General features: G+C 41.3%; 1 protein-coding gene across 1 annotated transcript in view; it reads left to right on the top strand.

The window, feature by feature from the left end:
• NELL2 (neural EGFL like 2) overlaps window positions 1-24,926 on the top strand; it is a 184,210-nt gene that overhangs the window by 25,440 nt on the left and 133,844 nt on the right. The window contains exon 3 of the mRNA XM_072146843.1: window positions 15,503-15,653. Coding sequence (XP_072002944.1) covers window positions 15,503-15,653 — 151 coding nt within the window. The remainder of the gene's footprint in view (window positions 1-15,502; window positions 15,654-24,926) is intronic.

Here is a 24,926-nt window from a genome sequence, read left to right on the forward strand (position 1 = left end):
ATTGGCATTGGTGGGTGTATACCCCCTGATTACATTGAACTGTTTTTCGTAGCCGGTAACCTGCATTGTTTGTGTGCAGGAGGGCTAAGTATCAAATTATTTCAGTATATTAGATTGATCAGTGGAATAACTCTGTTTATCACAGGAGACTAAGTTACATCATTATAAAATAATATCTGTTTGACTAAAGCTGCGTGTTGCTATAAAGTATATACATATATACCATATTAGTAGGTAGAACTGCCAAGGATGAAAAGGATGTTTAAGCCTTCTCATGTTTTAGTATTCACAAATTTTAGCTTTCTTGTGCTTTCTTGAACTTTGAGTGTGTCCCGTGTGATCTGGACATATTTCCGGATTGGCAGTGTTGCAGCCAATTCTGCAAATTGACGCCCCTTGCTGCTAGTCAAAGCTGTGATTGTCCATGAGGTATTTTCCAACACTGGGAGTTCATGGCACAGAGCACAAGTTTTTGATCACTCCTCTGTTTGCAAAACCAGCATGAAAAACGGCATTCAGAGCCGTGTTGAGATGTTTGAATTTGGGGACCATTGATGCTTTTGGTCTGTCAAACTGATGGGCCAATCACAACCATTAATGGGCATTTAAATTACCCCAGCTGCTTGGCTGCACTAGATGCTGGCAGTGGCGCTTGTCAGTATTTTGGGGAGGATTGTCGCTTTCCATTACATAACTGGGGAGCGAAGATCCTCTTCAAAATGGCCGTGTCCTGCACCGGTCCACTCAACACTAGTTATAGTCATGGATATTGGTAATGCCACTGCAGCTGACTATCTCGCTGTTATCTCATCTTTTCTGAATGATCTTTTAAGCTGACATCTTTAAATATAAAATAAATTAAGATAAAAAAAATTGTCCACTTACTTAAAATTATCCAGGAGAGAAGAACTTGTAGTTACAGAGTGAATCGTCTGACAACTCATCTAATGGATTTTCCTCTCATCAGAACTAAGAAGCCCTCACTATATGGAAACTGAGGGCTGAGAATATTTTATTAAAAACAAATACAAAAATAATTGTTATATGTGACAGACAAATCATTAAATAAAATAGTTCATGCTAAAGCCTCTAAGATATATGTACACAGTAATCTTAGTCCACTGACAATGGGTAAATTCCTTCCTTTTGTAGTCGTCACTTTCTCAGGAAATCAGTGCAGTTACAGTATTATGGTTTGGTTCATTCCATATGCATTGTTCCAAGCAGTATGGTACCAATGTCACTGAGTATTTTCACTTTTCAAACCGCTTACCGTTTCCTTTTTGTAGAACTTAAGAAATATACAGCATGGAATTATTACTTGGTTATAAATGCAGAGCATGTTCAATAACAAATTGGGGGACATTTACTTACCTGGTCCAGTCGCGATCCCGCGGAGCGTTGTCCGACGCTGATTTGGGTCTGCTGGTATTCCCTAAGGTCCGTGCGCCCGATATCCAGCAAGTGTCGCTGCTGCGCCAAGGTCCGCCGGAGCTCACCTTCTTCATCCTGGTGCATGTAAGTGCTGATCTTGCAACACAAATTCTTCTTTAAATTCCGCAGTTTTTCCAAATCCGTTGGGTTGTCCGACGGCCAGGCCCCCCGATTTCTGTCGCGTGAATGCTGGCGCCGATGCGCCAAAATCCGATTGTGTGCGCCACAATCCCGGGGCAATTTCGAGAAAAACGGGAATCGTCAGGAAACCCGATGAAAGTGCGCGATTCAGACCCTTAGTAAATGAGCCCCATTGTGTAATATTCAGATCAACGGGCAATGACCAGGGCAAATCGAAGGTTTTGATTCTATCATGACGAAGTATAACAACAATTCAATCCTCTGTGTGTGCCACTGTGCTCAGTCGAGTGCCAATGCAGTATTGGTTAATGTAGTGGTGTCATTGCTAGCCATTCATTTTTCTCTCTTGCCAGTGTGCATTATTTAGGTATTGAGGTAATAATAGGTGAAACTATGTAATGAACTCTGCAGAGCAGCAATATTACTGAGTGCTATGAATTACATACTATGCTAAATAGCCATGATGCCTATGATTCGTCTAGTATATGGTGGAAATATGTTTTTAGAAGTTTGTATGGTATTTGATTATAAAATAAAGATTTATATGTTTTTAAAAAAAGTATACGGTGAAAGCGACTTTCTCTAAAAATACTAAATGTCGGTGTGAGATGAAATAAATAAGTGAATATTTAATTTCACACTTACTGTCAGAAACTTGTGATAGTCTTAGGCCCCTTCTACACTTGCGTTTTTCACGCGCGTTTTCTGTGCATGCTTTTGACGCGCAGAACTTGCATTGCACTCTGACCCATTGTAACCAATGGGTCTTTTCAGACTTGCATTTTTTTTCACACACGCACGTTTTTTACACGCGCGTTTAAATCTCGACATGCTCTACTTTTGCAAGTCACGTGCGTGAAAAACGCACCATACAAGTCTATGGAGATGCATCAAAAACACATTGCACTCTGAGACACTTGCAAGTGCAATGCGTTTTTCACGCATCAATTGCCATAGAAAAGATAGAGCTCAGTCCTGAGTCCATTGAATGCATTGAAATTGCATTGAAAACGCGCATGAAAAACTGAGACACTGAACAAACTCTGACTGAAAACTGATTGCACTCTGATGAAAAATGGGTGTTTTTCACTGACCAAACCCTGGTCGCACCCTGATCAAACTCTGACATGATCTGCAACGCAAGTGTGGAAGGGGCCATACTAATGTAAATCTGTAATTGTGATTTTTCATTTTCCTATTCTGTGGAACAGGGACATTGCTAAGGTCATAAAAGATTCTGGACATGGGCCCTTATGCATTTGTTCTGAATTCTCAGTAATGTCTTCTTCTGTCTTCTTCTGAGACAAATTCCCTTGCTATTCCATGTAGTGACTGCATGTGATATTATCCTCAGATTGTACCTGTTCTCATTCCTTTTCTTCTTATTAAGCCCACTATGACATCGCCCTCTTTCACAATGTCCCTAAATATTGGTCCCCTAATAATGTTATATTTCTGCTTCCCCTAATACTTTCCCCCCTGATACTGCAGTAGAAAATACTAGCACAAAATACTAATACCACAGAAAAAGGGCTCCCTTTTCCTATACAGGCGGTCCCCTACTTAAGAACACCTGACTTACACACGACCCCTAGTTACAAGCAAACCTCTGGATATTGTTAAATTACTGTACTTTATCCTTAGGCTACAATTGACAGCTACAACAATTATCAAAGGTGTCTGTAACGAAGCTTTATTGTTAATCCTGTTAATCCAACATTTTTAAAATCCTATTGTCACGGAGACCGCAAAAAATTTGGCTGGGGCTACAGTTATAAATTATACAGCTCCGACTTACATACAAATTCAACTTAAGAACAAACCTACAGAACCTTGTACATAAACCGGTGGGTGGGTGCACATAAAGTGGTGGGGACATAATCTGGCCCTGCCCACATGTATATGGGAGGAGAGAGCATGCCAGGTACTCGTGTAGCTGAGGTCTGTGTCTCTCGCATGTGTTTGAGAGACCAGAGCATGTCAGGTACTTGTGTTGATGATGTCTGTCTCTCTCACATGTGTACAGGAGAACACAGCATGTCAGGCACTGGTGTAGCTGATTTCTTTTTCTCTCACATGTATAGCAGAACATGTCAGGTGCTTGTATAGCTGATGTCTGTGTGTCTCACATGTGTATAGCAGAACATGTAAGGCACTTATGTAGCTGATGTTTGTGTCTCTCACATGTGTATAGCAGAACATATAAGGCACTTATGTAGCTTATGTCTGTGTCTCTCACATGTGTATAGCAGAACATGTGAGGCACTTGAGCAGCTGATGTCTGTGTCACATGTGTATAGCAGAACACAGCATGTCAGCAGATAAAGCACAAACACTAGCAATGCTTTACTATAGATTGCACACAGACATGAGCAGAGGGGGCCCAGTCTCATTCACATAATAAAGAAAATATGATTTTAGAATTATTAATGTATGAATTACCATATTTTTTGGACTATAAGACAAACTTTTTAGCAAGAAATAATCTTGCTAAAAAGTGCCTGCGTCTTATAGACCAAAGGTCAGGAGGATCCAGCACTGCCAGACCCTCCTGACCGCTGTAATGGAGATCGGGCGATGCCCTGATATAGAGCTGTACCCGATCTCCCAGAGAGGAGAGCCTCCATACTGCTCTCTCCTCTCCCGAGTATCCTACAGAACCTGCGATGATGTCAGCATCATGTGACTGATCACATGCTTCTTACATCGCCACAGGACTTGATACTGGGAGAATGGGGACACATGCTGGGCTGGAACAGGGTAATAAGAAGGGTAAGAGGGGAGGTGTGTATGGGGGGGGGGTCTGTGTGTATTGCTGAGCTGTATGTTTATCTATATGAATGATGCTGAGCTGTGTGTGTATATGTATGAATGATGCAGAGCTGTGTGTGTATCTGTATGGATGAAGCAGAGCTGTGTGTGTAACTGTATGGTTGATGTAGAGCTGTGTGTGTAACTGTATGGATGATGTAGAGCTGTGTGTGTAACTGTATGGATGATGCAGTGCTGTGTGTGTAACGGTATGGATGATGCATGGTAAGTAGATAAAGCCTGGGATGGAATCCTTGTGAGCTGCTTCAACGGTTAATTTTGACAGAATTAGTTACAGAAACCTGATGACAGGTGTCCTTTAAAGCTGACAACTGTGTTTTGTAACCTGTAAGACTCATTCTTACATTGCAAAAAGTTTGAGGAAATATAGATGAATGTCACTCGATTGGGAAAATTCACAAATTACTCTATACCCCTGAGCTATTTCAATGGTTGTAAATTACATTGTATCCCCAGCCCAATAAAGGTTTGAATTACATGTACCATACATGTACATTCATATTGAATTTAAAAAAATATATATATTTTATTTAAATGCAGACTTTATATCTTTAGTACAATTAAGTGTATTCTATTTTCTCTAATTTTATTGCATTATGTATGTGTTTATCATCTTAATACCATATCTTGCTGTATATTATAATTTTAACAAGAGTTATATATTCCAAAACATGTATTCAAATGTTCAATGTAATTCCAAATTCTAGAATCTTATCAGTACTAACAGAAATTTACTATATTTTCTGATCAGTAGAAAGCTTGTAAATATTTTCTAAGGGGAGGGGGCATGAAACTTTCACTTTTGTGTGTCAATTTTAATCTTATAATATCAATTTCACTATGCAGCATTGCTGAAATGTCAGACATATCGATCAACTTATTGCTGCTTCTTGTAGGACAGTCTGTCCTTCAGAACCCTTTTTTCAGGCAGCCATTTTTTCTTTCAATGAGATTGTTCTCGGAATTAATCATTTAGTTTAAGGTGCGCTGTCAGTTTTGTTACCTCAGTTGACAGTATATAGACTCTTCAGATCAAAGAATTGTACTTTGAAAGCTTCTAGAAACTTTAATCCTATGTAAATGAAAGCAAAAAGTGAATTAAACTGAAAAGGAAACCAGGTTTTATTAAGATTTATTCAAAACCATGGAAAGCAATTTATATGCTATATTCTAATACATCATGTAGGTTCACACAATATGGCTTGCGATTATTCTGTGCAGAAAATTTGTTATGTAAATCTATGTGAAGCATAATTCAAGGCTGTTGAGAACTGGGATACAGTACATCTGGTAATGCTTCATCATTAAAGGGGACGTCTAGAAAACATTTAACAAAAATTAAAATAATTGGAATGCTTTACAAACAAAAGCATAAGCACCCTATTGATCCCCACCAGACCTGCTCTGGCACTGCCTGCTGAAGTGGTGACATCCCTAGTGGCATGTGACTGCTGCAGTGATGATGTGTTGCTGCATTAGGAAGTAGGGAGTATTGGGGAACCAGACATGTTTGGAATAGGAGCACTGGGAATTTGGTAAGGTGTGTAAGCAATTTATTATAGCGATCATATTAAGGCAATGCAAGTACTCTCTAATAAGGTTACACATCATTAGCGGTCTGACACTTGTTTCACATTAATATTTTTATACAATTCTGGTCATGGCAGAATCACTAAGTTACCTTTCACACGAAGAAATCACAGTTTTTCCCATTCATATTTTCTTTTAAGTGTTACCTATTTTGCAGCTTAATAAGACTTTTGAACACGTTTAAATCCTGTATTGCTTGAGATTGTGACATTTACAGACATTCTGCAGTAATAAATCCAAGGTAATTAATTCTTAATGTGTGTAAAAAGCAAGTGTGTGAGAGCATTTGAGGCCACATCCATTATTTACATTCTTCTCCTCCTGACAACTTGCACTTTTTTTCTAAACAGATGTCATTCTATTTTAGGCTTGTGACATACTTCAATTAAGTGGTATTCCTGTCTTACAATTACTATTATATACCCCATTATATACCCCCATTATATACTAGTAGGTGTCTGCCTTCAGGAATGGTAGTGCTTGTATGCCAGTTGTCAGTTATAAATTCATGGCATCTTTTAGCACTTCATTAGACAGCAATATTCTATTCCACCTGCTTACATTAATAGTAATGTAACATGGGTCATACATCTTTTGGAAGTCATAGTCAGGAATTAGGAATTTGGAATGATACCAGATAATATTTTCAGTAGTAATATATTTGACAAGATGGCTGGTTGGTCCGGGCAGCAGAATTTTTATTTATTAAATTACTTTACTCTGTTCCCTTATAAACAATGGCTGGACCATTATACCATTATACAAGCTCTTTACCTCTTGTGTCACCCCCTTCATAGACTGTAAGCTCTTGCGAGAAGGGCCCTCATTCCTTTTGTTCCATATGTACTCTGTAATTTAATATTATATTTGTATATGTATATGATTTGTAACGCTCCACAGAACATGATGGCGCTATATACCAAACTTAACAAACTTTGCAGATAATTGATATTCATGTTTTACCTTATTTGATTGTGTGAGTTTCTTTTTCACATAGTTTTGCATAGTTTTTGCATTTTACTGAAATCATTAAGAGGTGGATTTACAATAAAACTCACAAAACAAATCATACTGTAAAGTTATGGACCTTACATTTTCAATATATGTGCAACATATGTAACTAACAACATAGTGATCTTAACAATTTTCATATCAATGTTATGTAGATATGTGAAAAAGAATATATCTAATCAGTCAATTTTTAGGTAGCAACGTAGTGCATAAAGGCATACAGACTTGGCAAATAGGTTTAGTTGCTCAAGCTAGCATCAAAATAAGTAACAATATAATCTAAATGCCTCTGATTGTGTATTGTTGTAGAGACAAGTCGTTTTTATAAGCACATCAGGCTAGAAGGTTATCAAACTAGAACAACCTGAAAACAACTGTGCACATGATTTTTATAAGCATACATTGCGTTTAGTAAAGACTTAAAATGGGTTTATGCCAAATTGGTTTGACTACTCCTACAGTGTTCCTTGGTGAAGGGACACCCACTTGATAGTTTTTCTTGGAACAGATTTGGTGTACAGCTATACAGCTGACCTAAGGGTGATAGGGAAAACAGGTGTAGAGATCTTTAAGGGCACACTGAAAAAGTAAAAAATGGAGCACTAAATAGTGAAGAAATAACCTGTAGACCGTATCCGGAGGTCAGAAGAGCTCCAAATACATGGTCAAAATAAATGGAAAAAAAGGAGACATTTCAGCTATTTGATGGTAAATAACTCTCAGCTTATAGCGCTTTTTTAAACGCTTTGTATGATCCCGTGGGGTGGATGCCTGCGACCTCTCCCTAGAGGCGATCTGCTCCAAGGGAATCAGAAGACGCTATCCTGATGCTGTAGAAAACCCAACTCTTGTTTGGAAGTTTAGGATGTTCCCGGTGCTCAGACATATAAACTTCTCCAATCTGGCCCCTTTGGAAGACGTTTATTGAAATATTGCAATGTTTTTCGGCTCGGGATTCAAGCCTTTGTCAGGTATAAAGTAACGTAGCTTTTCTTAAGTACTATTTTGACCGGAAGGAGTCACAATCTCAGGTGCCCATAATCACTATCCAGATGTTCATTAAAATACATACTGTATATACTCGAGTATAAGCACAAAAAATGTGCTGAAAAACTTCACCATGGTTAAAATACTTGAGTCAAGGAAAAAAACAAACGGTGTACTTACCTTCCCACGCCCCCCAGGGAGATCCTCTTCTATACAGCATCCCTGTATAGAAGAGGGCCTGCCAGGGGGGCGACGGAAGGTGAGTACGCTACTTGTCTTTTCTTTGTGGGCAGGGGCTGCAGGCTATATAGTATGGGGCTGGCAGGCTATACACTACAGGGGGTGGCAGGCTATATACTACAGGGGACTGGCAGGATATATACTACAGGGTATGGCAGGCTATATACTAGAGGGGGCTGGCAGGCTATATACTAGAGGGGGGGGCTGACAGGTTATATACTTTAGGGGGCTGGCAGGCTGTATACTAGAGGGGGCTGGCAGGCTATATACTGCAGGGGCAGGCAGGCTATATGCTACAGAGGCTGGCAGGTTATACACTACAGGGGGCTGGCAGGTTATACACTACAGGGGGCTGGCAGGCTATACACTACAGGGGGCTGGCAGGATATACACTACAGGGGCTGGCAGGCTATATACTAGAGGGACATGGGGAGAGAAAAAGAACTGGACCACACATCCACACATCACACAATGATCTACTGCCGCTAGGCTACATTATATAATGAACTCGAGGTTCTTAGTTACATTTGATCAAATTGTAAAAGCCCACCAACCACTTCACGGTGACCTCTTTATAGTGGGTCCCTACGCTGTTGTGTGCGACATCACATGGCAGCACAGCGTCTGCCAGGGACCAAGACAGGGTTGCCCCCCAGTGCCCATACTGGCAGGCATAGCCCCCATGGCTCCAGGCCCCGGGTCCCCACCAGCACCGCACATCAGAATCAGCGGACGCCATGCACCACCGCACCATGTGAACAGGAAAAAAGGCCATGTGTGAACAGGTGTTGAATACTCACTGTTCCATGTGGTCTAAGACACTAGCTGAGAGGAAGTAGACGGCCACTATATGCAGTTTCCTCCTAATTTAAAAACACCTGGGTTGAATGGGGGGGAGTGCTGGTACTGGGAAAAAAAATAAATAAATAAATAAATGAAGGGATAGAATGTACTAAACCGACATGGGGAGAGAGAAAAAACTGGATCGCACACACACATCACACAATGATCTACTGCCGCTAGGCTACATTATATGACAAACTCAAGGTTCTTAGTTACATTTTGATCAAATTGTATAAGCCCACCAACCACTTCATGGTGACCTCTTTATAGTGGGTCCCTATGCTGCTGTGTGCGGCATCACATGGCATCCGCCACCATCATGTGGTTAGTGGGCTTATACAATTTGATCAAAATGTAACTAAGAATCTCAAGTTTGTTATATAATGTAGCCTAGCAACAGTAGATCATTGTGGATGTTATATACTAGAGGGGGCTAGCAGGCTATATACTACAGGGACTGGCTGGCTATACACTAAAGGGGGCTGGCAGGCTTTACACTACAGGGGGCTGACAGGCTATATACTACAGGGGCTGGAAGGCTATATACTACAAGGGCTGGCAGGCTATATACTAGAGGGGGCTGGCAGGTTATATACTAGAGGGGATGGCAGGCTAAATACTACAGGAGGCTGGCTATATAGTACAAGGGCCTGGCTGGCTATATAGTACAGGGGGCTGGCAGGCTATATACTATAAGAGGCTGGCAGGCTATACACTACAGGGGGCTGGCAGGCTATATACTATAAGAGGTTGGCAGGCTATACACTACAGGGGGCTGGCAAGCTATATACTATGGGGGATGGCAGGCTATATACTTCAGGGGGCTTGCTGGCTATGTACTGGGGAGGCTGTGACCAATGCATTTCGCACCCTCAGCTCATACTTGAGTCAATAGGTTTTTCCAGTTTTTTTGTGTTAAAATTAGGAGTTTCAGCTTATTCTCGGGTCGGCTTATACTCGAGTATATATGTTAATATCTTAATATTATATAATATCGTATATTTTTAAGATATTATGTATTTTAATGAACATCCGGATAATGATTATGAGCACCTGAGATCGTGACTCCTTCCGGTCACAATAGTACTTAAGAAAAGCTACGTTACTATGTACTTTATGCCTGACGAAAGCTCTAATCCCGAGCCAAAACGCTTTGCAATATTTCAATAAACGTTTTCCAAAGGAGGCAGTTTGGAGAAGTTTATATGTCTGAGCAATGGGAACATCCTACACTTCCAAACAAGATTTGGGTTTTCTACTGCAAATATTAAATAGGTTATAACAATACCTAGTAGCATACAGGAAAAATAGGTAACTAGGCAGATCACAGAGATCCAGAAACAGCCTAAAACCAGGAAAAAAAGAATCAAGAATCCAGATACCTACCAAAAGGAGGCAAGTTAAGAAATCAAAGCCAAATGTTGCTTCTATGAGTCTTCCCTGTCTTACTTAGGTGATATTATTTTCATACATGGCAATGTTTGTTACTATGTGTATCCTTTTTTGGTTACAGTTAGAGATGAGCGAGCACTAAAATGCTCGAGTGCTCGTTATTCGAGACGAACTTTTCCAGATGCTCGAGTGCTCGTCTCGAATAACGAGCCCCATTGAAGTCAATGGGAGACTCGAGCATTTTTCAAAGGGACCATGGTTTGGGAATAAAATGTGTTAGTTAATTGAAAAAGAATGTCTTCTGATAAGTTAGCAGATGTATGCAAACATCTGCAATCTATTCTTCACTGTTCCGCGCGTATATTATCTCCCGACAAGTTAACAGATGTGAAGAACAGTGAAGAATAGAATAAAAACAGTGAACACAGGATCATTTAAGTGAAAAACACAGTGAAGAATAGATTACAGATGTTCTGCACATCTGCTTACTTGTCGGGAGATACGCTGTCCCGGGATCCGCTGCTCTTCTTCCACTGAAGTCTCCCCGATGTCTCCGTGCCCCTCGATGTCTCCGTGCCCCTCGATATCTCCGTGCCCCTCGATGTCTCCGTGCCCCTCGATGTCTCCGTGCCCCTCGATGTCTCCGTGCCCCTCGATGTCTCCGTGCCCCTCGATGTCTCCGTGCCCCTCGATGTCTCCGTGCCCCGATGTCTCCGTGCCCCGATGTCTCCGTGCCCCTCGATGTCTCCGTGCCCCGATGTCTCCGTGCCCCGATGTCTCCGTGCCGCTCCCTGATGTCTCCGTGCCGCTGCCCGATGTCTCTGTGCTGCCGCTGCCCCATGTCTCCGTGCCCCGCTGCTCTCCGTGCCCCGCTGCTCTCCGTGCCCATGTCTCCGTGCCCCATGTCTCCGTGCCCCGCTGCTCTCCGTGCCCATGTCTCCGTGCCCCATGTCTCCGTGCCCCGCTGCTCTCCGTGCCCCGCTGCTCTCCGTGCCCATGTCTCCGTGCCCATGTCTCCGTGCCCCATGTCTCCGTGCTGCCGCTGCCCCATGTCTCCGTGCTGCCGCTGCCCCATGTCTCCGTGCTGCTCCCCGGTGTCTCTGTGCTGCTCCCTTGTGTCTCCGTCCTGCTCACCGTGTTCTGCAATGTCTTCTTCACACATATATATTGTTCTTCACATGCTATTTTGTTCGCACCGTTCCGCGCGTATCTTCCGACAAGTAAGCAGATGTGCCGAACATCTGTAATCTATTCTTCACTGTGTTCTTCACTGTGTTTTTCACTTAAATGATCCTGTGTTCACTGTGTTCACTGTTTTTATTCTATTCTTCATTGTTCTTCACTGTGTTTTTTTAATTAAATGCTCGATCTCGAGCAGGGGAAATACTCGTCCGAGCAACGAGCCGTCTCGAGTACCTTAATGCTCGAACGAGCATCAAGCTCGGACGAGCATGTTCGCTCATCTCTAGTTACAGTCCATCCTTTTGTAATAACTAAAGTACATCTCAAGCTGGTTCTATGAACATGACATTGAGTCTAGTGTATACCAACAGGCTGCATGTTGGTCACTCAGTGCCTAATGCAATTCATAAGGAGGCATTAAGATGTCACAAAGTACAAAGGCACATTTGTAATCAAGAAGGATGCTGTTTTGGAAAACAGAGACTAATTAAACCTCCATGTAACCTTGCATTAGGATTATCCAAGCCTACTTCCTATTCAGAAACCATAGTATGTTTGTAATTAACTTGTCAGTAAAGCCGGTTAATTTCCAATGTGCTTTTGCTTCCTCACATTGACTTTGAAAGTCAGTGTAATGCAATGGTAAAGAATAATGACACTGTTACCAGTGATTAACCCAAGTTCAGTCTGGATCAGTACATTTTTATTAATTTCTTTTATATGATCATTTATGAACAATAGTTGTCAGTTCTGTATCAAGGGCTAAACCAATATGTGATATTTTGTAATTACTGGAATTCTGATCTTGATAAAATATTTTTTTCATTTCTTACTATAATCTTACTGCCTGATATGTGTTCCTTTTAAGCTCCTACCATCCTATAATAATCGTTATTTGCTCTTGTTGGTAATCATTTTGCTAGTAATAGCCTATTAAATATTTGACAGTCAGTTGAAATCATTCAGATTGTTTTTCCGGGCCCTAAATATTGCTTAGCTGTCCTGTTATTAACAATATGAAAGGAGCCATTGATCAACATATTTTAGTGATCAATATTGACCATGATGACCTTTAAACTGACAGTGTTTGTACCCATGGGAGACATCATCCCTGACATGACATCCCAATGCTACTGACCAGAACAGACAGCAATATGAGCATCATTTGTCCTTAACAGCCTATTTAATAGAAATTTTAGAGGAAGTAAATTAAATTGATGAATTTACATCTTTATAGTTTCTGTTAAGAAAAAAGCATCTTGCAATGGAAAGAAGTAAAAAGGATAATGAAGGGCAGTATACATGGCATGACAGGATTCTTTGGGATAACTTGACCACATCATAGATCCTTCAAACAGTTTGAATTTGGGCAACTCCCTTGAATTTGGTAAATATAATAAAAATGTGTTTAGAATAAAACGTCAGTAAACCATCAGTAATTGTTTTTATTACTATGGGATGAATATTGTATCATTTGGTTGGGTGTTTGCAAAGTCATAAACCTTCTTGTCTACTGATATCTATATGCTTTAGCAAATATAACCCTTACCGAGGTTGTATGTCACATGTATTCCATTTATCAGAAAATCTATAAAAAGTGTACAAAAAAAAAAACAAAAGAGCAACTTGCTGTCCTCTATGGTGTGACATGCAGCACCATACTATACATGTTGATGTCGGCTTATTGGCGTGTATACTATATATTTCATTACTGTCTAATGGCTTACATTCCAAAAGATCCATATATATATATATATATATATATATATATATATATATATATATATATATATATATATATATATTTGTGTTTATATGTGTATATACATATTTTTGTAATATATATGTGTATGTGTGTATATACGGTATGTATATGTGTGTATATACATATATTTGTATTATTGAGATTGATTTGAAATGGTTGCCTAGGATAATGATTTCTTTAGGGACATATCTTCCGTAGATCAGTAGATCAATTTCTTGAATATATTTTTGAACAGAGGATCCCTATGGGATAAACTAATGATAAAATTGACATCCTTTCATCTGTTTAAATTCCACACAGATCAATTGAATTGTTTGATTTATCTTTTATTTTATGTTTTATAATTAAAAAAAAATCTAAAGAACAATGATGGAAATGTGGATGAACCCTTATCAGTCTGTCGTAATACAGTTGCCACCTGGGCACATGATTATTTGCTCTGTGATAGACCAGAGATTTTCTCATGGGATCTCACTAGGCAATAGCTGATAGCATTTCTACAGACAAGACTCTTTATTTCTAAACTTTGTACTAACAATTGCTCCTATATTGTTTTATCACTTTTGTAGAACAAAGTTCTTATTATACAACATGTTTTATCTTGTCTACATTTCTATTTATCAATTAAACAAAGATGCATGGTATAGGGATAGAGATCAGGGTATCTCGTTCAGTATCAGGTTTTTATGGTATTTTACCATAATGCAATAGGAGATGCTGAGAGTAACAGCCAATCGTTATAAACTTGTATTCTTTTGCATTCAGTCAAAAACTTGGTTACATGCCTAAACCCAGATTAAATTACATGTGTTTAAGAATCATGGTAACTACTGTCCTATGTTGGTATAGATTAAGTAAACCAAGAGGTTTTATAAGAAACTAAACAATGTCTAACATTTATGTAAGTCATTTCTAGATACCGTGTTTAAAGTTTGCAAACATTAATACATAGGTCCAGATTTATTATAGCCTTTGTGGAAGTTTTCTGTCGGACTGCTTGCTCTTGTATTTATAAAGTGACACATTTGTGGCTGCACTACACCCGACACACCACAAAATTCTGTATATAAAGGGGCGTTCCTCTGCACCGTCGGATCTTGTGACACATTTATTATTCAATGTCCGACAGAATTGTGTAGCATGCCCTATGTTAAAAGTTGGTGCAATCTGCTGTAGCAGTGCAGGGGGCGCCAGATTCATGAAGAACGTGCCACACATTCCACTGGCAAACTGCACATAGAGCACAATTTTTGATAAATCTGGGCTATAGCCCCAATATCTTGAAGAAGAATTTAGCTAATTTTTTTTGAAGACCTATTTTTCCTATAAGGGTTAACTAAGTATTATTGCTATACACTATCCAGAGGACATATGCTCCACCTGCTGCTTCATTCAGCTAGTAAAAATAGGACCCACATTCAGTGGGGGCCCAGCAGTCAGTCCCCCAACAAACAGATTGTTATCCCCTATGCTGTGGACAGGGAAAAACAAATAATACTTGGTGTAACCCATTTGATTGTTTTTTTTTACCTGACTACTTGTGAATTGTTGAGATTGATGTAATCCCTGCACAGTCATGATTCTTATCCTATTATAATTATTTACATTTACAATCAAAGACTTCTTGGCACAGTACTTTTCATAAGTTTATTTTAGCAATGCTTTTAAATGACTTATAGTATGTGTCTAGTCTTACAACCAACCTCTTTAACCTCACCCCTTGAACACTTTCTGTTTATATCAAAATATTAACATACAGATCAAACTGAACACAAGAGATGTAGAAAAAGCCAGTCCTGTGCGTGTATAGTGTTTGACAGTCCTAACTAGGACCCAGACATCATTTATTAAATGTACATGAAATGGTTAAAAGCAGGTCTTAAACATTATTGTACATCAAGTACATTAAGTTTGAAGTTTAACATTGAGGATCAGCAACATTGTAGTTGAATCAACACAACCATAGCTGATGATAATTTCAGGAATAAAAACTTTTAAGGACCCTAAATGCCTAGACTATACTATAATAAATATATACTATTGGATTTATATAAATGCAAATGATCTGTGTATTCTCTTCTCCAGATTCTTCAAGAAATTTAAAAGCTTCATCAGTTTTGTCTGAAAAACTTTTTCAGAAATTGAGGAATAAACATGAATTCACTGTGTTGGTGACTTTGAAGCAGACTGTATTAAATTCAGGTGTTATTCTCTCTATTCATCAATCGGACCACAGGTAATTTTCTTAAATTATTTTACTACCCACGAGCGGAATACACACACTGGGTGAAATTTATCATATGCTGACACTTATGCGCCGGGGTATGATAAAACTGCAGCCCGCTGCCGCCACGGCGGATGCATGATATAATTCAGACCTTATGATCTATCTGCCCGCCATCCTGTCTGGTGGACATAACTACACCAAGTTCAACCTGTCGTTGTTTTGGGTAAAAATTTTCAAGAAGTGCACAGGCACAAGGCATGAATACCCCGTGCCTGCCCACTCTGCCAATGACTGCGGCCCTTACGCCCACATGCCATAAAGGTGGCATAGTTGCCAGAATAATCACAATTTCTTGCAATGTGTAAGAAATTGCTATTATTTTAATGCTTCTACACCAAAACGGCAATGATAAATGTCCACCATTATTTTTTTTTTTTTGTGAGATTGCATGGTACCTTACAGATGCACAGCAGATTTGAATTTGGATTTGAAATTGAATTGTGTAGCACATTTTAAAGATATTTGTAGTAGTTATACACAGTAGTTTCACTATGTTATAATAATATATAATCACTTCAGTAGTGCATATAAACACGCAGAAACCTGGGTGTTCCGTCAATTAATCAATCATCTTTTGTGCCTTTATCTGTCTCCTTACCTTTCTCAGATGATTTGGTATTTCTCACAGTGTTGCTCACAGGACCCAGTGGTAAAATAAAATGTTGATTGATCAGGGGGTTGGTGCACTCGGGAATGGCATTTAACATTTAGCAGATTCAGAATGCCATAAAAAAAAGGTTTATGTGCTTCTTAAGAAGCAAAGGAAATTGGTTCTGCATGTGACCTTGCATCATTGTCTTTGTAATTATGCACCGAAGTCTCAGCATCCATTAGTTATGTATTAAACATTATTAATCTGATAGCTCATGGTGTCCATAACGCAAGGATGGATCATCTTTTATGTACATAGGGGAAATGTATCATGTAGCAACTAGTTATCCATCTCAATAGTCAGAATATTCGTAGGTTGCATTGTAAATTTTAATACATGTATAAAATAGCCCACAGAGACCTATTCATTATCCTCTTCAAATTTAGAAGATCATCGAATAATTTAGCCTTGCATAGAATCTCTGTTCCTTGTAAGTTTCTGAATTTTAGATTTTAGAATTTATTTTTCATTTTTTTATGTAGACAACATATTCTGCACCGTCCCTGTTTACATCAGGGGTTAAAATTTCAGGGGATCATATTGTTAAAATTCAGTTGCAAGCCCAGAACCTTGGCAGGGTCCATCCATAAATACATGAAAGGATTAGAGATGAGCGAGCACTAAAATGCTCGGGTACTCGTTATTCGAGACGAACTTTTCCCGATGCTCGAGTGCTCGTCTCTAATAACGAGCCCCATTGAAGTCAATGGGAGACTCGAGCATTTTTCAAGGGGACCAAGGCTCTGCAGACCAAGGCTCTGCACAGGGACAAACACCTGGGAACCTCAGAAAAGGATGGAAACACCACGGAAATGGACAGGAAACAGCAGGGGCAGCATGCATGGATGCCTCTGAGGCTGCTTAATCGCACCATTAAGCCAAAATTATGGGCAACAGCATGGCCATGACAGAGTGACAGAATGAAGCTAGATAGCATCTAAAACATCCAATAATTGACCCTGACACTATAGGGGACGGCATGCAGAGGTAGCGGCAGCAGGCTAGAGAGTGTCATGGCGACATACCCTAAATGGACTCAGGCTTCAAACCAATGGGTGGCAGAGAGGAACCAAAGGAGGTGAGCAAGAAGCGCTCAAATAATATCGGTACATGATAAAAGTTTGCCAGTATATTTTGTGGATTACACAGCAGGGTGGCGACAAAGTTAACATGGAAGCCATGAAAACAACCCAAAATTCTGCCTGACACAGCTCGTTTGATAAGGGGACCATGTATGGAGGCAGTGAACTAGTAGTAGATTAAAGGTGCTGCAGTTAAAACTATGTTAGTTGGATCTTGGCATGGAGCTGGCGCTCCGCAGCCAGGCGAGCTTTCGCCAATCCAAGCCCCTGTCTCTAGGCTACTCCCCAAACAGCACTTCTAAGAACCTTTTGTATAAGATCAAGTGTAGTAGCGTTCTTATAAGTTTGGGATATGGCGGGTGAGGTGAATGTAAACAGATGCGCAAGAAGCGCTGAAATAATATCGGTTAATCATAAAAGTTTGCCAGTATATTTTGTGGATAACACAGCAGGGTGGCGACAAAGTTAACAACTTTGATGTGGAATCCATGAAAACAACCCAAATTTCTGCCTGACACACCTCGTTTGATAAGGGGACGATGTGTGGAGGCAGCTATATGGACGACTTTTGGAGGTAGCAATGGAGACAACGTGTGGAGGCTGCTATGGAGACAATTTAATTTGGATAGTGCCTGTATGTGGCAGTCCAAAAAAGTTTTCAAACCAGAGGAGCAGGTAGGTGGCCCTCCAGAAAAATGGAATAGATTGAGTGCCTGTATGTGGCAGTCCAAAAAAGTTTTCAAACCAGAGGAGCAGGTAGGTGGCCCTCCAGAAAAATGAAATAGATTGAGTGCCTGTATGTGGCAGTCCAAAAAAGTTTTCAAACCAGAGGAGCAGGTAGGTGCAAGAATTCACTCCCCTCACTGGCCTGACCTCCAACTCCTCCAACTCCTCTTCTTCTGCCCATACACACTGAACAGTGAAGGTCTGAGCAATGCTCCCCTCTTGTGTCTCGCCAACATTCTCCTCCTCTTCCTCCTCATCCTCCTCCACAGACCTGAGGGTGCTTTGGCTATCAACAAGGGAATCTTCTTCCCCCGTCTCTTGTGACAAGCGCAAAGCTTCCGACTTCATGCTGATCAGAGAGTTTTTCAACAGGCCAAGCAGCGGGATGGTGAGGCTGATGATGGCGGCATCGCCACTGACCATCTGTGTTGACTCCTCAAAGTTACTCAGCACCTGACAGATATCAGACATCCACGTCCACTCCTCATTGTAGACTTGAGGAAGCTGACTGACCTGACTACCAGTTCTGGTGGAAGTTGACATCTGGCAGTCTACAATCGCTCTGCGCTGCTGGTAAACTCTGGATAACATGGTTAATGTTGAATTCCACCTCGTGGGCACGTCGCACAACAGTCGGTGAGCGGGCAGTTGGAGGCGGCGCTGCGCTACCCTGAGAGTGGCAGCATCTGTGCTGGACTTCCTGAAATGCGCACAGATGCGGCGCACCTTCGTGAGCAAATCAGACAGATTGGGGTATGTCTTGAGGAAACGCTGAACTATCAGATTTAACACATGGGCCAGGCATGGCACATGTGTCAGTCTGCCGAGTTGCAGAGCCGCCACCAGGTTACGGCCGTTGTCACACACAACCATGCCTGGCTTCAGGTTCAGCGGTGCCAGCCACAGATCAGTCTGCGCCGTGATGCCCTGTAATAGTTCTTGGGCGGTGTGCCTTTTATCGCCTAGGCTCAGCAGTTTGAGCACCGCCTGCTGTCGCTTAGCGACGGCACTGCTGCTGTGCCTAGAGCTAGCGACTGATGGCGCCATGCCCACGGATGGTAGTTCGGAGGAGGAGGTGGAGGAGGGGTGGGAGGAGAAGGAGGCATAGTAGGCCTTTGAGACCTGGACCGAGGTAGGCCCCGCAATCCTCGGCGTCGGCAGTATATGACCAGCCCAAGGGTCAGACTCGGTCCCAGCCTCCACCAAGTTAACCCAATGTGCCGTCAGCGATATATAGTGGCCCTGCCCGGCAGCACTCGTCCACGTGTCCGTGGTCAGGTGGACCTTGTCAGAAACGGCGTTGGTCAGGGCACGGATGATGTTGTCTGACACGTGCTGGTGCAGGGCTGGGACGGCACATCGGGAAAAGTAGTGGCGGCTGGGGACCGAATACCGAGGGGCGGCCGCCGCCATGAGGTTGCGAAAGGCCTCGGTCTCTACTAGCCTATAGGGCAGCATCTCCAGGCTAAGCAATCTGGAGATGTGGACATTAAGGGCTTGAGCGTGCGGGTGGGTTGCACTATATTTTCTTTTCCTCTCCAGCGTCTGGGGTATGGAGAGCTGAACGCTGTTGGATGCTGTGGAGGATCGTGGAGGCGACGATGGGGTTTTTGTGGCAGGGTCCTGGGCAGGGGGCTGACTATCAGCTGACACAGGGGAAGGAGCAGTGGTGTGCACGGCCGGAGGTGAACGGGCTTGGTGCCACTGATTCGGGTGTTTAGCATTCATATGCCTGCGCATACTGGTGGTAGTTAAGCTAGTAGTGGTGGAACCCCTGCTGATCCTGGTTTGGCAAAGGTTGCACACCACAGTCCGTCGGTCATCTGGTGTCTCCTTAAAGAACCTCCAGACTTCTGAAAATCTAGCCCTCGCCGCGGGAGCCCTCGCCACGGGAGCCTCACTACGTGACACATTTGGCGCTGATGCACCTGCTCTGGCCCTGCCTCTCTGTCTGGCCCCACCACTGCCTCTTCCAACCTGTTCTGCTATAGGACTCTCCTCCGTCTCAGAAGCACTGTGTTCACCCGGCCTCTCAACCCAGCTTGGGTCTGTCACCTCATCATCCTCCGATCCCTCAGTCTGCTCCCCCCTCGGACTTCCTGCCCTGACAACAACTTCACCACTGTCTGACAACCGTGTCTCCTCATCGTCGGACACCTCTTTACACACTTCTTCCACTACGTCAAGAAGGTCATCATCACCCACAGACTGCGACTGGTGGAAAACCTGGGCATCGGAAAATTGCTCAGCAGCAACCGGACAAGTGGTTTGTGACTGTGGGAAGGGTCCAGAAAACAGTTCCTCAGAGTATGCCGGTTCAAATGCCAAATTTTCCTGGGAGGGGGCAGACTGGGGGGGAAGAAGGCTGAGGTGCAGGAGCTGGAGGAGTGCCGATTTCGGTGACATGGGTGGACTGCGTGGAAGACTGACTGGTGGACAAATTGCTTGAAGCATTGTCGGCAATCCACGACATCACCTGTTCGCACTGTTCTGGCCTCAACAGTGCTCTACCACGAGTCCCAGTAACTTCAGACATGATGAACCTAGGGAGTGTAGCTCTGCGGCGTTCCCCTGCTCCCTCATCAGCAGGTGGTGTCTCACCCCACCCAGGACCACGGCCTCTGACCCCTGCAGTAGATGGACGCCCACGTCCCCGCCCTCGTCCTCGTCCTCTACCCCTAGCCCTCGGGTTAAACATTTTGAAAATGAAAGTTATATAACTTTAATTTTTTTTTTAACTTTTTTTTGTGTTTTTTTTGTGTTTTTTAGGTTTTTTTTGTGTTTTTTAGTTTTTAAAACCAAACAATGCTATCCTATTGCTATGGCTATTTTCTAGCCAAGTATGAAAGCACACTGATGAGATGACGCTGAGTTATGAAAAAATAAACGTAAAATAAAAAGGAAATGGCAGACTGTGCCTAATTGAAATCCAACCCCTAATAAATTTTGCAACTTCTGGCTTTGCGATGGATATGTGCGTCACTAAGCGCTAAACACAGCGGTCGCAAGTCTCACTCCAAATTCCTCACAATTGGCTAGTATATGCACTGCAGCAAGGACAGCCACCAGCAGATCAACCAGAAATAAAATATATATAACGCTATTGTAGGCGTAAGTAAGCCGTTTGGATTCTCCTTTGGCTATTTTCTAGCCAAGTATGAAAGCACACTGATGAGATGACGCTGAGTTATGAAAAAATAAACATAAAATAAAAAGGAACTGGCAGACTGTGCCTAATTGAAATCCAACCCCTAATAAATTTTCCCACTTCGGTCTTTGCGATGGATATGTGCGTCACTAAGCGCTAAACACAGCGGTCGCAAGTCTCACTCCAAATTCCTCACAATTGGCTAGTATATGCACTGCAGCAAGGACAGCCACCAGCAGATCAACCAGAAATAAAATATATATAACGCTATTGTAGGCATAAGTAAGCCGTTTGGATTCTCCTTTGGCTATTTTCTAGCCAAGTATGAAAGCACACTGATGAGATGACGCTGAGTTATGAAAAAATAAACGTAAAATAAAAAGGAACTGGCAGACTGTGCCTAATTGAAATCCAACCCCTAATAAATTTTCCCACTTCGGTATTTGCGATGGATATGTGCGTCATTAAACGCTAAACACAGCGGTCGCAAGTCTCACTCCAAATTCCTCACAATTGGCTAGTATATGCACTGCAGCAAGGACAGCCACCAGCAGATCAACCAGAAATAAAATATATATAACGCTATTGTAGGCGTAAGTAAGCCATTTGGATTCTCCTTTGGCTATTTTCTAGCCAAGTATGAAAGCACACTGATGAGATGACGCTGAGTTATGAAAAAATAAACGTAAAATAAAAAGGAACTGGCAGACTGTGCCTAATTGAAATCCAACCCCTAATAAATTTTCCCACTTCGGTCTTTGCGATGGATATGTGCGTCACTAAGCGCTAAACACAGCGGTCGCAAGTCTCACTCCAAATTCCTCACAATTGGCTAGTATATGCACTGCAGCAAGGACAGCCACCAGCAGATCAACCAGAAATAAAATATATATAACGCTATTGTAGGCGTAAGTAAGCCGTTTGGATTCTCCTTTGTATATTTTCTAGCCAAGTATGAAAGCACACTGATGAGATGACGCTGAGTTATGAAAAAATAAACGTAAAATAAAAAGGAACTGGCAGACTGTGCCTAATTGAAATCCAACCCCTAATAAATTTTCCCACTTCGGTCTTTGCGATGGATATGTGCGTCACTAAGCGCTAAACACAGCGGTCGCAAGTCTCACTCCAAATTCCTCACAATTGGCTAGTATATGCACTGCAGCAAGGACAGCCACCAGCAGATCAACCAGAAATAAAATATATATAACGCTATTGTAGGCGTAAGTAAGCCGTTTGGATTCTCCTTTGTATATTTTCTAGCCAAGTATGAAAGCACACTGATGAGATGACGCTGAGTTATGAAAAAATAAACGTAAAATAAAAAGGAAATGGCAGACTGTGCCTAATTGAAATCCAACCCCTAATAAATTTTCCCACTTCGGTGTTTGAGGTGGATATGTGTGTCACTAAGAGCTAAACACAACGGTAGCAAGTCCCCCTGCAAATTCCTCACAATATGGTACTAGCTGCACTACTAGTGCCAGCAAGCCCAGCCATAAGCAAACAAAAAAAAAAAAGTATAACGTTATTGTAGCCCTAAGAAGGGCTGTTGGGTTCTTGTTGAATCACTCCTGCCTAACAGTAATCTACTAGCACCCTAACGCTGTCCCTGACCAGCAGCAGCTCTCTCCCTAGCGGCATCCAGACACAGAATGATCCGAGCAGCGCGGGCAGCGGCTAGTCTATCCCAGGGTCACCTGATCTGGCCAGCCAGCCACTGCTATCGACGTGTAAGGGTACCACGTCATGCTGGGTGGAGTGCAGAGTCTCCTGGCTTGTGATTGGCTCTGTTTCTGGCCGCCAAAAAGCAAAACGGCGGGAGCTGCCATTTTCTCGAGTGGGCGAAGTATTCGTCCGAGCAACGAGCAGTTTCGAGTACGCTAATGCTCGAACGAGCATCAAGCTCGGACGAGTATGTTCGCTCATCTCTAGAAAGGATATTTAGGAATGTAAATGGTGCATTTTATGTGGCTTATGTATGCTACACTAAATATGCTTCCTATATGCTGTGATACACATAATCCTGAATGATATCCCTGCAAGTGATTTGTGTTCTCTTTATATGACATTCACTGCATGGTCTATGAAGCTAATCATTAGTTTGGTGGATACATAAGCAGGTTTCTATGTTTCTATGTTCATAGTACTTAGTACTTATTACACTCAAAAATTAAGATCTATATTTGTCTGTGTTTTTGATTCTGAATTGCAAGACAGTATTAATACACGTGATTAGGACACGTGTATTAGTACTGATGTCTTTCCATATAGTTACATTATCAACAAAAGAAATTATGTTCTATGTTTCTATGTTTCTATGTTTTTCCATAGAAATAGTCTATATTCCATATATATTATCTGTACAAACATCTCCAGTGTTAATATTCAGAAGGCTTCACAATGTATCTTGCTTAACCTCCCTATTTTGTGCAAGGTTACTTTTGAAACTTAGATATTTGCATTTGCTCAATCACATTTTTATATGAATTATTCTTAAAAATAGACATTACACTATAATGTTTACACAGTATATTTTAGTGCCATTTAAGTTCCTTATAATAAAGAAAGCTACAGTATTTACCAGAGTACCTCATCTACCATACCTTATGCATAGCTATACCATGCAGTGTTTGTAGCTCCTTTATACATTGTACATTAACTCTGTAAGGACGCAGCCATTTTGTAGCTTAAAGCTCAGCCCCATTTTTTTGTATTCTGATTTGCGCCGCTTTATATGGTTATAACTTTTTAACACTGTTACTTATGAAAACGATTCTGAGAATGTTTTCTCCTCACATGTTGTATTTCATTTTAGTGGTAAATTTTTGAAATTCAAAATCATTGCGTTTTCAGGTAGATAGATTTACCACCTTATGACTTATTTACATTTTCATAGATTTTGAAATATCTGGATAATTTATTTTGATGTCATAGGGCTTACAAATCGAATATCGATTTTCCGTATTTTTAGAATGGACTATTTTGTGGATAAAATACTGTTTTGGATGAAATTTTAAACATTTGGCATTAAAAACCCCATATATATCAACCCATATACAAATTTGCTCCCCTCAAACTATCAGAAACAGCTTTTAACAAGATGGTTAACCCCTTGAGATCTTCAAAGTAATTAAATCAAAATGGAGGTGAAATTTAGAATGGTCAAATTTTGTCAGTTATACCTTCATTTAGCCCTAAATTTACACATTTCAAGATAAAAAGAAAAAACCCATCTTGCCGTTAATTATTTTATGGGTGCCCAGAAGGGAAGGAGCGCCCTGCAGCTGCCAGGATTTTAGTTTTCTCATTGGCTCCTTTTATAGGCTATAAAAATTTAGCTTTTTGTTATTGGGGCCATGTGACAAATTTTTTTTTGCAGGATGAGATGCTTTTTCCAGTGTTACAATTATAGGGTTGGTATCCCCTATTGTTGAAAATTTATGAATTTTTTTGAGGGAAGAAGTGGAAAAGCATCAATTCTGTACTGGATTTTTTTACTTTTTTTCTTTTGGTGTTCACCGTATAGCCTAATAATCATCTTATCTTTATTCTATGGGTTGATACAATTACGGGTACAGGCGGTCCCCTACTTAAGAACACTCGACTTACAT

Source organism: Engystomops pustulosus, chromosome 4 (assembly GCF_040894005.1).
Source record: "Engystomops pustulosus chromosome 4, aEngPut4.maternal, whole genome shotgun sequence".
NCBI classification, from domain to species: Eukaryota; Metazoa; Chordata; class Amphibia; order Anura; family Leptodactylidae; genus Engystomops; species Engystomops pustulosus.